Source organism: Bombus huntii, chromosome 2 (genome assembly GCF_024542735.1).
Source record: "Bombus huntii isolate Logan2020A chromosome 2, iyBomHunt1.1, whole genome shotgun sequence".
Lineage (NCBI taxonomy): Eukaryota > Metazoa > Arthropoda > Insecta > Hymenoptera > Apidae > Bombus > Bombus huntii.
This window is the reverse complement of record NC_066239.1, coordinates 598,866-618,347: the sequence shown is the minus strand read 5'-3', so window position 1 is coordinate 618,347 and position 19,482 is coordinate 598,866. Positions and strand designations below refer to the sequence as shown.

Below are 19,482 nucleotides of genomic sequence, written 5' to 3'. Positions count from 1 at the left end.
CGACTTACGTACGTATAGATATTTGTTGTAATATACATATATAAAAGTTATCTACTATACACAACGATACAAGTTACAAATTACATTACGATCCAACATTTGTGAGGAATATTTAAGATAATTTTTCTGAATATGTATATTATGTGTTATACAAAATATTATTTTATAACATACGACATAATACGACTATCATGATTATACAATTGGTAAAATTTTAAACAAATCCAAAAATGTACGTACAAGTCACGAAAGATCTACTTATTGTATGTTTGCAATAAATGTCTTATAACCTTTATATACAGAGTGGTTCACATATTGGTTACCAAGATGTTTGAGCTCATAGTTTGACAAATAAAATGTTTCGAGTAAAAGTTGTGTCTTTTTGTATCTTGTTTTTCTATGTTTATTTCGTATCTTTTCAATAGTACCATATATTCTTTTTGTCATAGTCTTCTATCTATATTTTTCATTAGTTTTGGAATATCAATGTTACTTATGTATCTACGATGAAGTAGTAAGTGGCAAGTCAAAAACGAATCAAATTAGTTAACATTAACGAATGAAATGAATTCGTTTTCTAAGGTAGTATAAAGATATGACGAGAGAAATATATGGTCCTATTCAGAAAAGTACTAAGTACAGAATGATTTTTGTTTTTTATGAAGAAAATGATATTTTTGAAATTTCTTTTACATTAGTAAGTTCCTCATTTGACGCCAATGAACATTTACTCGAAACACTGTGTTATTTAATTTACTAAGTTCATTAAGTTCAAATATTCTAGATTACGGGGAGTATCTCGTGTAATATCGCAATATTACATGAACTGTTTTGAATTGTCATTTATATGTTTAATAATTGAACGTAGTACCACTACCGTTAAATTTCTACATTGAAACAGACTGTGCGATAAATTTCGTAACAATGGCGAATCATGACATTAGGGGATGAACGATATCGATGTTCATATCAGGGACCAGTAATTAATTTTACTACATCTATGGACGTAAAACAACATTTGCTTCGCGTAATCGCGTTATCTGAAATAAATAGAAGCAATATCTGTCCGCGATAATCGCGGCGAACAATGTGCTTTCCCAACTCGAGTATCCGGCAAAAGTGATTTTTTAACTTAATTCCAGCGTTAATTGGACGTTATTGAGGAATAAATTATGGACAGAGTAATAAAACGAGCGATCAACCAGCGCGGTGTACCGGTGAAGCTCGTCGGTAATGCGTTCCTTTCGTGAAACGCACCGCGTAAAATAAAACAAATTAAATATATAAATACGTCGGATAAAGATTACCATTATCTTTCTTACATATGTAGATGTTTCATTGCAGGTTTAAATCACGCCCGTTTTATCGAATTCGACATAACGAATTCGCCGTGAAACGTTTCCGGATTTGCTATCAGAGCTAATAATTATTTGATTTTTAAAGTAGCTTAAAAAGTTTCAGTTTTATGGTAATAGAGTAATAATTTACAAAATGGAATCTTTTAAAATTATATTTGAGTATATTTTGGCGTAGACTAAATTTTTTTTTAATACAATATTGTTTTTAAGTAAAGTTACTTCATTTACGATATTTTTGATATTTCTACTTATGGTCGTTAATCCTTTTAATTTCTGACTATATACGTGAAACATAAATCAAACGACTTTATGGTGTATGACTAACTTAAACGATTGACAAATTGAAATTAATGTAACGAGCTTGATTTTTTCTTTGAATTTGAAATATCTAATCGTAGGTAGGTACAATAAATACTAGATTAATTAACGAAAAATTGGAGTATTGAAAGTGATTCGAGCAGATACGAGAAAGTAAAAATTTCGATGTTAAAAAATCCCAATATACAAACTTGAAATCTTCGATGCTAAAAGAATTCCATTGAAAAAACCAAATACTCAAAAGCATGCAATATTCGATCGAAAATTTTAATATTAAAAAACATTATTACTCGAAACATTAAATATTCAAGAATTCGAAGAGTCAAACTCCAACTCGTTTCTTCCGACGTATTAAATCAAAAGTAGTCGAATCCAGAATATTTTTTTAAGCGCGTCCAAATATGTAATAAGTCAACAATTATTCGAATAACAAACTATTAGAGCGTATTTGAAAAAAAAACAGATTCCATTGATTATAATTAATTGCCCGTTTCAATACTTTCGATTCAATGATTTTTCAAAACAGCTGAAAATTCCATTATAAAGACTCGATTCCTCAACACACGAAGCTACGGGGTCGAAGTAATACGGGGTCCGACCGAATAACACGTAAAAGCGGGCACGACGTGATTTCTTACGTAAAAATAAGAAAACAATATAGAATACAATTTTTTCACCTTCGACTTAGTTTTCGAGAAAGTCGAGTTTGAAAATTTATCGAGTATATTTGAACATGACTAATTTCGCAATGGACAGGACTAAATAATCGTCAGGAGATCATTCTATATGTGAAAATAAGTCGAAAATGTAGAATAAGATTTTTTCACAAGACACTGTGTTTCCGAAAAAAAAAGAATTTGAAAATTTATCATACGCGTGTAGTAGGCTGATTCTTAACTAGACACGTCCAAATTCTACTTTCTTGAAAATGAAGTCTTAAAAGAAACAATTTTATTCTACATTTTTGACTTATTTACACAGAACGGCCTCCTGTCGATTATGTATCTAGCCCCGTTCATTTCGAAATTAACCATGTTCAAGTATACTTAATAAATTTTCAAATTCGACTTTGTCGAAAACTAAGCCGAGAATGAAAAAATGTTGTTCTATATTTTGCTTTATTTTTACACAAGGAATTACACGTCTGCTTTTACATGTTATTCGGTCGAATCCTGTATATATTCTGGCTCATTCTGAGTACTCGGACAGCTCTGATTTCCCAAGTTAGTTCGATCATGTTCATCGGGAAAGCAAATTCAACGATCCCGTTCTCTTACGTCACGATTACGATCGATTCCCTCGTTGTAGTTTCCAGGAACGTTTAACCGCTTTTTTCAGTTAGCCCTGCCAAGGCATGATTAGCCTCTATTTTAGCAGTTTCAACGCGACGGAAACGAATTATTGTTGTCGGCCGGTGGTCGCGTTGGTAACGCTTCAACGTAGCCGTTCTCGCGATTTTTGATTCTCGTCGCTATGAAAATACGAATCAAACGAAAGTGGAAAGGTCTCATGAAAACACCCAATAGTACCTATCATCTGCAATCTATGTTCTACACCTCACTTTTTTTCAGTTAATTTTTTTGTTCTCGATTAACGCGTGGGGGTAGCCATGAATTTAGCCTTAGGGAAATTCTAGCAGACTGAACAATAGGTATTTATTATTTATAATTTATATTATGTAATCCTCTATAACCGGATAAAATTATGGTTAACTATTATTTCTAACTCTTTTGACAAGAATAGCAATAATATAATATGTATGTACTATTGTTAAAGATATCTGTACTGATATCTTTAAGAATAATTCGAAATTACGCATTTTGAAGATTATAACGCGCTCCCACTATAGCTGTGTCGTTTTTTATTCAAGTTATTTTTCTGACTTTCTACTTTCACAGTAGAATTGTTCTGAGAATTGTTAGATCAGAAAGTATCACGTATATTTCTATCTTCTTCCTTAATATAGTATATCGTAATATGTAATAAGAATATGAAATAATTAGACCGTGGATGTTTATGTAAATCTCACACTCTTACCAAACAAAGAAGAATAATAACAAAAAACTGCAAGTTAAAAATTATAACCAGTAAGTGTTTTGCTTTGCACATTTTCTATTATATTTATATCTTATTTTGTATCTTATACACTTTTGTCATTTTTCAATATTTGATAAATGCATTAACTCCAGCCATACTCGTAGTTGGGAATTTCGGATATTTTATAAAAAGCAAAGATGGTTGTTGCTGTTTCTGAAACGTTATATTTCTTCATTGGTAAGAGATCGTTAATCGATTCCATTTTTATCTTTGTTACAAAAAGGTAGATTCCAATGGTTCTCGGAGCAAATAGTACAAACTTTATTAACCAACTCACAAAATCACTGACTCTGTAAATTGTAAACGGCGAAACATTGTTTATTATCGATGAAGATAACCACCTGATAACGGCGTAAGGCGTAAATTGCTTATTATGTATTAGATAATATAAAGAATGAAATATGTAATATACATTCGGCCAAGTAGTCGCAGTTATTTTCATTTATTGCATCTATTCTCGTATCTAAATCGAATAAAGTAGGCTGGACCGATATTGATCAGATTTCTCTTACTCTTTATTATTTATTGATCAGATTACTCTTTTTCTGCGTTTTAATGAAAGGAGACGCCGATTTAAAATCGTATCTCTACATAAAATTTCCATCTCGAAATTAACATCTCGTGTTAGCACTAAAGAGCCATCGTATATAATATGCTTGCTTTATGTTGATAATAATAAACTTGGTAAAGAGAATTTACATCGATTTGATATACATTACAGCTCGTATGATCGTTTAACAACATGACGTGGATAGCGTAGCAAAGAGTATAATATATACGATACTATACGATACGATACGATACGATACGATACGATACGATACGATACGATACGGTACGATACGATACGATACGATACGATACGATACGATACGATACGATACGATACGATACGATACGATACGATACGATACGATACGATACGATACGATACGATACGATACGATACGATACGATACGATACGATACGATACGATACGATACGATACGATACGATACGATACGATACGATACGATACGATACGATACGATACGATACGATACGATACGATACGATACGATACGATACGATACGATACGATACGATACGATACGATACGATACGATACGATACGATACGATACGATACGATACGATACGATACGATACGATACGATACGATACGATACGATACGATACGATACGATACGATACGATACGATACGATACGATACGATACGATACGATACGATACGATACGATACGATACGATACGATACGATACGATACGATACGATACGATACGATACGATACGATACGATACGATACGATACGATACGATACGATACGATACGATACGATACGATACGATACGATACGATACGATACGATACGATACGATACGATACGATACGATACGATACGATACGATACGATACGATACGATACGATACGATACGATACGATACGATACGATACGATACGATACGATACGATACGATACGATACGATACGATACGATACGATACGATACGATACGATACGATACGATACGATACGATACGATAAGATAAGATAAGATAAGATAAGATAAGATAAGATAAGATAAGATAAGATAAGATAAGATAAGATAAGATAAGATAAGATAAGATAAGATAAGATAAGATAAGATAAGATAAGATAAGATAAGATAAGATAAGATAAGATAAGATAAGATAAGATACGATACGATACGATACGATACGATACAGTATGATGCGCAATTTTGAAATCGGATGAAATCGTGCAAGACGATCTGTGACGGCTTGATGCCTGAGGTCACAGACATACGGACGGGACCTCAATGTTTAATGCGCTAGGCGGGTAATTCGGATAATTCAGCCGGAGATCGTATTGAAAATAGCACGACCGAGATTATTTGATTGGTCGAAACGAGAAAGCAGCACGAGACAATTTCCTGCTATCGACCGATTACAGAATGAAGTGGTTGATACGCGAATCGTATTAAATATTAAATTTTCGTTTCATACTTGGTTTCTCTTTTACAAGCATGTTCATTGTCTTTTTTTCACATTTCTTGATTGTAGTATATATATACGTACAGTGACTTTCTATGAATGCATATATAATACTGTGTGATAATGTATACTTTATAAATTATTTTGAAATTTAATTAGCCCTGCAACGAGACTCGACTATTAAGAGTGTATTGGTAAAGTTTGAAACGAATTTGAAAATTTATATAAAAGTTACAAGATATTAGTGCAAGCATATGTTTTTTAAACATCACTAAAGTATCAGGGACAATTATTTATTATATTAGTATCTAAGCTACAATATATGCTAAGATACAATATCACCTGATATTGATATCTTGCTTTACGGCACTGTTACTATTCATAGCGAAAAATGCTTCAGGTAAAAATGAAATGGCTTGAAAGGAAACACATACAAAAATAGTGCCTTACATCTTTCCTTGTCTTTCATACTACAGTTTTTACAAAATAAAAATTTATCTACCGAATTAATAGCTTCACTAATCTCAAATTTTTATTTTCAATAATCTATTCTTTAACTCCTATTTACTTTTAAATTTTAATTTATAAAAACAAAAAGCAATATATCTACGAAAATCTTCTATATGTATATGGACATACTTATCACACAATACTTTGCACTTATACTTTCAATGCTAATCTAGCTACTGAAATCCACTATTTTCTTTTGACAGTCTACCGAATTCTTTGAAATAAGTTATTTCAAGTAACAGTTGAATTTTATTACGCGCGAAAAAAGAAAGAAAGAAAGTAAATAAGAAGGGGAGGAGGAAAGGAAGAAAGAAAAGAAGAAAGAAAGAAAGAAAAAAAGGCGGGCATATCGCGCGCTCATGGGTATACGTATGGCATATGTATGTATAGCACATACATACATACGTAGGCGATGGAGAACGAACTGTTGAAAGTAAAGGTGGTATTGTGGTGTTGTGAAAGGTGCCTCGATCGAAAGCAATGGTTCCCACCGGAAGAACCGCAGTCCTGCAACAGAAAGCCGGGTATCTATCGGTCCAGAATCTGCTGCGATAAAGAGTACTGCAACAAGGATTTATATCCGGTGTTGCTATCTCCCGACTCGCCTGAATTATCCTCAGGTATTCTTTTCGCTGTTCTCGACCAGCGTAGACAACGTTCCACCTACGTGTTTTCTATTTTTTCCCCCATTCTAATCTTTTGTTTCTTTTTTTGTTCCATGCCTTGTTTTATTATTATTAGGTTAACAGAAAATAAATAGCCAATGAAATGATTGTTTAGGTTTTCAAAAATCAATTGTTCTTTATAAAAAGTTTTCATAGAAATTTTATATTACGAGAAAGATTGGACTTTCGCAAAATTTTGCATTTAAATAAATTCACGAGTCAAAGTTTTCCCGATGTGAATAATAATTTATACCAGCAGTTATCTTATAAAAACTAATAATTGAATTAAAATACGTACGAAACTATGATACACCTATTCTTACCTATTCTCTTATTCTCTATGCTTTGTGTACGCTATATATGTATACAATAATCCGCTTTTCACGGATTACCACATTTTGAAACAATGAATTCTGTCAATATACATATTCGTTCATTTGAGAACATCTGAATTTTACAAGATATGAATTTGTATTTTATTAAACAAATAGTGCATCGTATACAATTGATGCTTTCTGTTCAAAGAGAAGAAGACCATCGTAATTAATTAAACATCTGGCATAGCGTAATCACATAAAGTACAATACTTTTTATGATCTGTCGCTAGTACCTAATCTTCTAGTCGACGTGATTTATGAAATTAATCGTTAATTCTACAACATAAACGTTTTCAAACAAAAAATGTTTGCGACTGATAAAGCTTTCACCTGTCGCGAATAATACTTCCGATTATCGATTATTAATTAAATAACGTGTTATACTATTATACCATCCAATGTTAAAGTTTACAATTATTTCTGAATAAACTATGATAATCGATAGATCAATAAGCTATATAATTTATTTGGATAAATTATTATCTAATGATAATGGTCGTAATTTTTTTTTGTTAAATTCTTATTCATTGATGAAGTATACAATTTTTTTTTTTGGATCAATTAATATGTAATAATAAAGTTGGAAGTCTTTTTAGATAAACTATTGCTCGATGATAATGTTTGAAATTTTCTTTAGATAAACTACTATATATATTGTCGAATAACATAGAATCTGTAATTCTTTTTGGATAAACTACGTATTATCCAATTTCTTTGATGCACTAATGTTATTTACTTGTATCAAGTACTAGTAATATTTTGGATCATTCATGATTGTTTGCGCATTTCGCATTTCTGCCGAAGAAAACTCACATTAACAAGATTCGTAAATATTTTCCGCGGCCACTGGATACGCTGTTAGTTACCATTTTCCGAATATATTCCTGCTCACAAACGTTTCAATGCAAATTTTTGTAAACGCATGTTAGAAATGCGCCGTTAGTAGATATAGAGGAATATTGAATAAAATTTGTGTCTGAGAATTGAATTACAAAATAATAGAAAAAAAATTACTGAAAGATAAATAAAAAAAGATTACTTGAATTACAAAAATATCGATTGGCTATTTATTTTCTATTAATGTGATATTTTTTTTCATTTGTTTTATTCTTCATCTTTTTTATTAACATATTTGTGCGACGATTTGCGAGGCGCATAACAATAATATTATGTGCATTTAGACGTGCGAAAAAGCCGTGTTCTGCTGCAAACGCAAGCAACACACTAATCCATCGGTGTATTCATCATCGTGTTGGTTAGGATTAGAACTTAGGAGACACGCGTAACTGGTATGCCCGGATTTTTATAAATCGATTCTGGGACGAAATTGAAATGTTTACCCATAGGGTTTGTCACACTTTGCGACCGATGCGATTGATTCCGGAAAGAAAAAGAAATTGTGATTGCGATTGAAAACTGTGTCGATCTTTGCGCCACTTTTTCAATACGACCCCAAGCAAAAGAAAACAAAGTTCTTCCAAGCAGTTCACTGTCACTATCGTGCTGTTGTTTGGTTAGATCGGAATGGAAGTTGTGCTCGTTAGAACAGATAGGAGGGAGAGTAACGATGATGGAACTTTATTGTTACGATTATATAACTGTTGTCGTGCAATCCCTGCTTTGAATAAAATTGGCTACTTGAGTTATGTATATGGATATATGTATACTTTATTACAATTTCATTGTATTTGTATAGTAAGTCAGAAAAATATTCACATATTGATATAGATTTGTCTTTTATGCTCTATATTTTATGTTGTTATGTTACAGCATAGTACAAAAATTAATGATAATTAAATATTTCTATATACTAAAAATACGAAATTTTTTATGTATTGCATACGCTTAATCGAATACTACCTACTACTCGCGCGAAATAATAACAAATCAATTATAAAAAAAAGTAGATGAATGAGGAGTTGATATTATTTTACGATAAGCATTGCACTGGTATTAAGAGTCTCGTGGCAGCCGTATTGAAAAGACACAATAAATACATTTATGATATTCATTTTTGAACTATAGTAGGCGTTTAAAATTCTTGTAGCTTCGCATATGTACGTTGTGCATAGGGCCTTTAAGGTCGCTCCCTTATAAACAGAAGATAAGCGGTCGGCAACCAACACTAACACATCCGCTGCCACAAACGTACAACTATAGGCAGAAATACGCTGTGTACCAGCAGTTCTTCGCGAATATCTCGGAAATTAAACGAGTTCAGCCCTTATATGGGTAGGAAAAAGTTATTCAAAATATCAATTACAATTACTACAATATCTTAAAAAATCATCGAAATCGGAGTCCAGTTAGTCTTTCTACAGTTTTACTTTAAAACTTTCTAACGATCCAATTCAGAATTATTCGAAGCAAGTTTGCTCTAAGCAGAGCTTTCTGCTATTATTACATTTGCTCTTTGATAATTAGAGAAAAAAGAAAAGCGAAAGCAAAATGGCAAAAACATAGATCAAAAGAAAACAGAAAAACACCTAAATAACAAACAAAATAAAAGAATGGAAAATAAAACAAAGGAAATAACAAACAAAATAAAAGAACACAACAACAACGAGTTCATAAAATTCATAGAGTCACTATCTGCATACGAGAACAACAACTACTCCCTATGGAAAGCCATAAAAAAAATTAAGAAGCCAATAAAACTAGTCCCAGCAATCAGAAAAGCAGATAACACATGGGCAAGAAGCAACGAAGAACAAGCTGAAGAATTTTCCAGCCACCTAACTAACATATTTACACCACATAATATCAATAACAGCAACCACAATTGTCATACTGACGAGGATGCGTTAACCACTAGTACCTCAACCGACAAACACTACATCATACCTAAAACAACAGCGCAAAAAGTTAGAAACATAATCGAGAAAACAAAAAAACAATAAAGCACCAGGGGTCGACCTAATCAATGGTAAAGTCTTGAAAAACCTTCCTCCAAAAGCGATACGACTAATGACGATAATATTCAATGCAATACTAAGAATCCAATACTTTCCTAAACTATGGAAACCAGCCACAGATCATAATGTTACTTAAACCAGGCAAAGACCCACACCAAACAGCATCTTATAGACCAATATCACTACTTCCCGTGTTTTCCAAAATACTAGAAAAAATACTTTACGCCCGCTTAAAACCAATAATAGAGAAGGAAAAATTAATACCAGATCACCAATTTGGATTCAGAAACAAACACTCCACGACAGAGCAAATGCACAGACTTACTAATGAAATAATACTAGCATTAGAAAACAAACAATACTGCACAGCCCTCTTTATGGACATCGAGAAAACATTTGACAAAATAAACCACGAGAGCCTACTTCAATCAATCAGAAAACAATTCCCGGAGCAGATGTACCATTTAATAAAATCTTACTTAAGCAGCAGAACCTTCGTAGTAAAAATTAAAGACACATACTCTGAAGTTAAAGACATCAAGGCAGGGGTATCGCAAGGAAGCGTCTTAGGATGAATATTATACACACTATACACGTTCAGCATACCAACAACTACCAATAGCAAAATACTGACATTTGCGGATGACACAGCTGTACTAGTCAGGCACACTGACCCTGCAACAGCAGTCACATTACTACAAGAACATATCACAAAAATAGAAAAGTGGCTTCAAGTTAAACAAATTAAAGCAACCCCCGATAAATGCAACCACATTACATTCACACTGCGAAAACAGATACCACCAAACATTATATTGAATGGCACGGATATAATACAAACAAGGCAAGTCAAATACTTAGGACCCCACTTAGATACACGATTCACATGAAAACAGCATATTAAATCAATAATAGACAAAATACAGATAGCAAGGAGACAAATGCATTGGTTAACAAGTCGAAAATTCAAACTAAGCATAGAAAACAAATTAAAAATATACAAAACCATCATAAAATCAATCTGGACGTACGGAGTACCACTATGGGGAACAGCAGCAATGAGCCATATAAGCAAAATAGAGACAATCCAAGCTAAAGCTTAGAAGAATAGTAGACGCCCCATGGTGCGTTAGAAACGAGGACATTCGGAAAGACCTGGGAATACCAACGGTCAAAGAAGAAATTAGCAGATACGCAGGAAAATACAAAGAAAGAATAGGAACATACCCAAACCGGCTAGCTGCGGAAACGATCAGCACCTCAAACATGGAAAGAAGACTAAAAAGGAAGCACCCAGCAGATCTCATAAAGAGTATGACCTAACAAACACGAAGATGATACCCCACTGGGGGTAACCACCCACATGATAATCAAACAGCTAAAAAATTCTACCATGTCCAAATTGAACAAGGTGTGAATGTGAAATATTAAATGAAAAAAAAAAAATTTGCTCTTTGATATGTACTCCAATCTAACGTTTATCAGTAGCTGTTTAACAAATATTGTTTTCGATTATCATCATGTTATATAGAAAATAGCAAACGTTCTGACAATGAGAGGGCGTATGAGAAAAAAGCATATTCCTTGCATTATACTAAATAATTTCAAGAAAAACTTGTAAAAAGAATCGAAATATCAACGAATCTGTAAAATGATGTTTCGACGCCTGCTACCACTGCAATGTCGTGATACCACCAGAGCGGAAGCGAAGGAAGCGTATTCGCGAGATTTAAAAATAGAGATTTCGGAATCGAGAAGAAACGAGCAGAACTTTTCAAACCAGCTAATACAGTTTTCGATTTTATTTCGTGACTAGATTATTTCCTTATAACATTCATTATAATTTCCATCTTTAATCGATTCAATTTTTAATCGCAAATGCGCACGAAACTGTCCCATTAAAAAATTCTATGGACCTTTTATTATTTCTTATTCTTTTGTTATTTTTCTCTTCTCGTTTTTATTACAGTACTCCACTTTAATCGGATCTTTAACCAGATAAATGAATGACCGGTTAAACCGGAAACATACAGTAATTATTATTTATCTGCTCTTAAATGAAAAGAATGAAAATAGTATGCATGTATATACAATGTTGTTTACCTGAACAAAAATGCGACTAGTTGAAGGTGCATATCCATTAAATCACCATCTAACCGGACATTTACTGTATTATGTTATATGCGTGAAAACCGTTTTTCACGGAAATATTTTTCCATTCGACCTCGATTCAACTCTACATAATACATATGAATATGACCATCTAAGCCCTATCTACTACCAATATGACGCTCGTCCACATCTTCTTCTTCTTATATTATAGTTAACCGCGGAAACAAGCTCAATAGCGAATTTCCTAACGAGATCATTAACTGCAATTCTTGCAGTCGTATGTATATACATAGCAAGTATCGTAATCATAAACGTAGTGCCCGTGTTTCTTTTCTCCTATTCTCTCACTTTCTCATTATTTCTTTCCCTATTTTTTCTTTTTCCTCTTCATCTATCCCGTATTTTGCGTCCGCTTTTTGCCCCTTTCCAATTCACCAACATACTTTCCTCTGCGAACACACATGTTTGGGATGTGCATCCGATTAAAATTTCGCCGCTCATAAATACCACTCTTCCTCTCTGGAACCACTCAAATCTCCCTTTTCTCGACTCTCGTGTTTCATATTTTACATTTGTTAACGCACCACTATTTAAGTTCAAATAGCGTGAGGCGTCCTCGTTATGTACTCATAGCTTAACATGAACATATTCCCCCTATCGCGGATCGAACTTTATACAGCTGGAGATCTGATATATCTTTCTTAACGTGATTCGTGTTACGTGAGCCATCGTACTTTATTTTAAAATCTTAGAAATGTTTGAAAGACTGTAAAGTTAAATCTTAAACAACTAAGATGGATGCAAGGATTGAATAAGATTGGCTATAATTAGTAAAACAAATACAGTATTACGAACAATGTTACAGAATAACCTAAACCAAATCTAATTAAAGCTATTTTAATCATCTATGACTCGACGATACCAATTAATAATTAAAATAATTAAAAATTTCCAATCTTCCTCCGTTTTATAATAGTTTCTTAGAAAGCCCAGAACTTAACGACTAACGACTAACGATGTATCATCTTCGACATTTCTTCTGTCAACTGTGTATATTTGTAGTTATATATCGAATCCAAGCCACCTTGTACATTATATATTCTTAGCCTTCGAATGGGATCGGCTGGGAATCAAACTTTTTACCTGGGTTAATTTCAGGGTCTCGAAAATAACAGCGAGACCGTTTCTGAAAGAAACTGTTCGAAGGGCAAAAGAACAGAGAGGAGCTCGATGTTTGGACAGTGATGTAAAATCTTCTCGGGTTTACGATTCCGTTCGTGTTACGCTTTCGCGTACATACACTCACAGTTTGTCTATTAAAACTAAAACAGGTGAGAGCTCGCAAAGCTATAGGAACGACGTGTTACACGCATCTAAATAGAGTATAGAATATGGAGCATAGAACAGATAACGTTGTTCTATGATGAGTTTGTTTCTTTCATGACCTTGGATGCTTCTCCACTGAGTATCTGTTACTTGTTCAGTTCGTTACTTGGTTTCTTTTTCGCCAGTATGGATATCCATTGGATTGGACATTGGAGAGATCGTTAACGGTCTTCAAATAAAAACAGATTATCCAAGTTAAGAGGCTTTTGTTAATACCTCGTAAAACGATTGATTAACGTAGGCTGTAGTAGTACTCCTATATCTGCTATATTTTATGATAATCCTCTAATCCTCGACAATGTTTAAATTTCGCAACGTTTAAGATACCCAGATAATACCGTTATAATATGCAAATTCTTAAAGAGAAAGTTCTTCTTCGCTGCGTACATACATATATACAGTAGGTACGTATCTACTGCCGTTCAAAAGTATTTGGGCACTTGCTTATTTTTGGCAGAATGTATTTTAGAATCATAAGAAAACGTACCTTGTGCATTGATAAATTGATAAAGAACTGCATTCTGTATCATTGTCATGATATGATAAAATTAATTTTGTTATTATATGAACAAGTTGTGGCACAATTTTTCAATAAAATTGATAATAAAACATTCTGGGGGAGTTATTTATCCTCGACAAATAGATTTTCTAAATCTATATTGTGATTAATTCAAACAATAACGTTTCAAATTTCAATATACTGTTGATCAATTTTTAAACAAGTAATTAGAATGTATTGTTTGTTGATCCTAAAAAAAAGATTATGAATATTCCTGTTAACTATTAGCTTCTGATTAAATTGTACATTTTCTAATATTCATGTACTGTTGTTAGAAATTAGCTAATGTGTCAGAATACTCAATGAACGTTAGTATGTAGTGATATGTATTGTATATATGTACATGTACAGTTAATTAATTTCTGTGAATTATCATCCATTATAATTCATTCAGAGTAATTTGAATTTTCTGTTCTAAAAAATACAACTAATCATCGGAAATTGTTTCCTTCCATTTTTTTCACCCTCTTTTCCCGCTTTTATCTAACTTTCACTTTTCTAGTTTTTCCAATTTTTGCGTGACGTATTCTCATACAGCTCGACTACCATTGTGACACGTTTCGCGCGTAATCGATTATCGATCGGGCACAAATCCTTTGGCGCTCGATTCAGGAAAATAAATTCAATCCCATTTCAAGAATGGATTCAGCATAAAAAAACCACACAGATATGTGTCATATTTCACATACGGAGTCGAATGGAAGAAATATTTTATATGCTTGGATTGACCTTCTTACTCAAGCTATATTGTTTGTTTGAATAAATGGAATCAATTTCGTTGAATTTTGCGTAAATGATGCTTAATATTGCTTGAGAATATCAACATCGGTGACAGTGATTAGCGATTAGCGATGTATATATATTCCTATATTTTGCCTTGGGAAATTTGGTAAATAAAGCATATATAACAAACTTTTTCGTCCCAGATTCACATCGAAACACGAATAAATCAATAATAAATAAAGAAGAAGAACGTTAAGAAATGCAATAATTTGGAAAATGTTAAAAATTCGACATTTCTTTTTGTTATTACATAATAATTTAATAATATAATATAATATAACATAGTATAATACAATACTTATTACGATACTAGCAATTTCTGATATATCACAAAATAATTAAAAAATAAATAATTCACATTCTTGTAGATCAGGATTTTAAGAATTTCAATTTAGTCACGTACTGCAACTTTTAGAGTTATCATCCCTTTAGTTTCATAGTTAATCAAGTTATAACTTCATTCAATGCAGCGATACATTTTCATAACTTAAAAAAATATAATCAGTCTTTGTCATAATAAATGTAGCACAGTTTTATGAAAACCGGCAGTGGTGAGTGGACTGATACCGCTTTAATTCACAGTCCATCGTATTTAGAAGAATTTAATGCTAATATTTGTTTAGGAAAGGAGGAGATATAATCACGCCCTAAATTTGCTAATTGTAAATCGTAAATCGATTTGTAAATCGTACTAAACTGTTCAAAATTGTTAAGAATAAGAGGAAAAAGTAAAGCATAAACAAGCATAGAAAAAGATATCGTATGTAGCATGAAGGAACATTCGAGATTTCGTACATGGTTTGGCTTGTAGAAATACCTACGTGCTCGCAAACGCGCGCGTTCGAATTACAGCTCGTTGTGGATCATCTTGGGGCTTGTTTCGTAACGAGTAACGAGTTGCGATCTTCGTATGTACAATGTACACTCGCATATTTCGTTTGGATCTTTTGCCCCTTCTATATTTCGTGTTTTGCCTTTTTTTTTTGTGAAAATTTCAATTGATTTCGTTGAACTTCAGGTATGGACGACCTTGACTAACAACATATCAACTGCATCTCTGATAGTGATGATGATGATAACGATCGTTTGCCTTCTAACTACCGCCGTTTTCTTTTTCTTTCTGGTTTCCTATTCTGTATACGTTTCTTTTTCTTTTGTTTTATTATTTTTTATCCTCATTTTGGTGTGTTGGAGAGTTTCGTTTTAATACATTGTGCCTGCTTTAATCCAGCTAGACTTTAACTTTGGCTCAACGACCGAAGAATTCTCTTCTCGATGAGATCTCGTCATTCTTCTGATTGTCAGATCAATTAACGTTATTAACGAACGAATAAATTCGAAACTCGCACAGACTAGACGCAGTTAAAAGAACAGCTAAAGCTAACAGCCAAATCGTACACAGAATTTTTAATCTTCGAAAGGTAAAATGGATGGTTATAGCTTTATGTTTTATCCACGTGCGAGGCGGGTACTGGGACCAAGCGGACTTCCAGCGAAACATTCTTTAATCATCTAATTTAACCCACATGACATATGGCATATGTTCGTGAAATACTATATATTACGTAGGTGTAAATTGTTTTTAGTTTTAGTCGATTACTTTCAAATCAATCATTGATTTTTATGGATTTAAGTATTTGCGATATTCTACATATTAGGAACAAAAAATAACAGTTTTTACAATTTTACAAGGAAAGTCATTGAGAAAAAGTTAAACAAATTTTTTCTTCAACGGAAGACAGTGATCATGAAATTTTAAAGAAGCCTTTTTAAAAGATGAGAAAATATCGGTATTTAAATGTTATTGTATAAGTACGAATACTGATTAGAATTTGTTTGGTTACCGGTGATCATTATACATACATATGTACATAGATGATGGAAATTTTGTTTAGTTACTTTCAATCATCTATTAGTGTCTAATACTAATACGAGTATGTGGTAGAATCGATGATGGTAGATGATAGAAACTAGTTGAACAAAAAATGTTTCGTCTTCTATAATGTCGATAATGGTTACTGGTAACAAAAAAAAAAAAAAAAAAAAAAAAATAGTATTATCGTCATTATAGAAATTTACATTAAATCTTCGTTTCTCAATCGAGATAAGGTGTTTGATTTCAGGCGAACATTTGCGACTTTAAAATAAGCGGTACACGGCTGGGTCCGTATGAACCCTATATCCGCCGTGCGAGGGTTAACTACTTTTATTCTATTCTTTACTTTTCTTTTTTCTTTTTTACTGTTTGCTCTGTGTACACCGGCCGGGAGAGAAATAACGGGATTTCAGGAACGACGATCTGCTACGACTGGCTACCCCCACTGTCAGGTATCACAAACGAGTGTTGAATTGCACGGTGTTGAACAGTTTGTTTCTTCTTCCCTTTTTCGATTTTTAACAACTCTACCGTTTACACTGTTACCTTCTTTCCGTTTTGAATTTTTGTTTTTTTCTTCCGCTAGTTTTTTCCCCCTGTTCCTTTTTCAGCGTTTGCTGAAGTTTGTTTAGCGAGCCCATTCGCGCCAGCATCCGCCTGTTTTAACAGTGGTGCGAAGTAATCAGCGACCGTACATCTCGAACGTGTCTTTTTCGCGAGACGGCGATCCCGTGGTATGCTGTACGCCGTACGCCGTACGTCGTACGCAATATATTATACGCTGTACATTGTACATTGTACAGATGCATATTTGTGACTCAAAGCCGGCTATGAATTTTATTCCGCTGTACGCTCGCTTTGCTCGTTTCGAAAAGATTCGCGCGTATATGAGACAATCACGTTATCACGGAATGATGGAGTCTCGATCAAATATAAAAGGATACGAGCATAATTGCGGTAGAACGATGAAGCTTATGATACAGTTGTACGGCCTTTTACTCTTTTTATGTTCCCCTATTTCGATTATACAAGTAACAAAATATGTAATTCTATAAATAAGATATGACAGATACAAACGTCAGCTTTATAATTGCGTATTGTCTTTTAAAAGTTAATTCAGTCAATAATATTCTATCATACATAGCTACGATGATCAGAAAGAATAAGATCATTACAGATATCCATATCCTTGTAATTATGGTACATTTTGTCAAAAGTAAGCAAATGTGTGGATACTTTTGAATTTTTGAAGGTAGTGTATGTGAAATGTGAAATGTGAAGGGTTTATGGGTTATGGGGAACAAGGAATATCGTACCTGTCGTAATTAAAATAATTGATTTATCCTCATAGGTTATTATGAGTAAAACTCCATTTCATAAGAATTTTCTTTCAATATTATTTTTAATTATTTTTTCGATATTTTAACGATCCTATTGTAATGTTATTTCTAACCATTAGATACAAACAATAATTTTTCTTCTTTTCATCTGGTATTGGATGATAAAATATTTAGTTGCGTCTGTTTGACTTTTAAAATATATCGAATTTTCAAATAAAAATTTATCCATAATAGCATTAAGATGATTTCCATTAGTGATAGCTTTCAAGAGTTAAACTAATAAATTTTAAAATTATTAAAACCTGCTCTTATATCTAAAATAATCCACAGTTATCTCTGGTTATTTAATTTGATGAGTCTAAGATATCATTGTTAACTTCTGCAACTAGTATTTCGACGTGTTTTTATAAAACACGTTTCTCGAGTAACACGTTCGTTGCTTCGTTACGTCGCGTCGTTACGTTTCCAAACGCGAATTGATATTTTTAGATAATGATCTCATGGTTGTTGAAGGTTTCATGACTTCTTTGTTATGCAATCTTAAATCTTGGCTTATCAAATTGAATGAAATTATTATTATTAATTGCAAGAAATTCCTTCGTTTTTCCGTCGCTCATCTTTAATTTCTCAACTCACGATTTAATTTAATCTATTAACTGACATGTCTCTGAAATAGCAGCTTCTGTAATTGTGAAAATAAGGCTTAATAGACGTAATAACAATTTTAGTTTCATTTATTTTAGCACTTTTGAATCAAATAAAATATAGTGGTTCATATACGAAAGTATTTTAACACTTGTAGAAACTTTTTATGGATATTGATACACATTTATAGTGAGTGTATTAAAAAATATTTTGAAATTTCATGAACATGATACTGATACATGACTAGCATAATTATGTTGGTTCAATTTGAAATGGATTTAAAAATGTAAATATATATGGAAGTTAAAAGTTTATTGCAATTTATTGCAACACTTCGCACGGATCGTCAAAGTATTTAAGCATTAAATTATTCATTACACGAATAAACCACGATACATATTTGGTGGAGCCGCGTTAAAGCACTAATTATATCTATATTTAAGACCATTATTTATGTTGTACTAGCTTTTCGTTAACAGAAAGTTTTGGAATACTTTCGTGAGCTATTCGTGGATGAACAATTCGAATGACGAATCAGCTCTA

General features: G+C 32.7%; 1 protein-coding gene across 8 annotated transcripts in view; it reads left to right on the top strand.

Moving 5' to 3' along the window:
• LOC126873472 (TGF-beta receptor type-1-like) overlaps positions 1-19,482 on the top strand; it is a 79,455-nt gene that overhangs the window by 20,295 nt on the left and 39,678 nt on the right. Inside the window, exons 2-4 of one of the 8 annotated variants that reach the window (XM_050634408.1) lie at positions 6,485-6,661; positions 6,744-6,901; positions 17,368-17,406. The exons of 4 other annotated variants lie outside the window; for them this stretch is intronic. In XM_050634408.1, the coding sequence (XP_050490365.1) occupies positions 6,660-6,661; positions 6,744-6,901; positions 17,368-17,406 (199 nt within the window). In that variant the 5' untranslated portion in view covers positions 6,485-6,659. The remainder of the gene's footprint in view (positions 1-6,484; positions 6,662-6,743; positions 6,902-17,367; positions 17,407-19,482) is intronic. 3 more of the 8 variants (XM_050634367.1, XM_050634389.1, XM_050634370.1) reach the window with 3 other exon arrangements.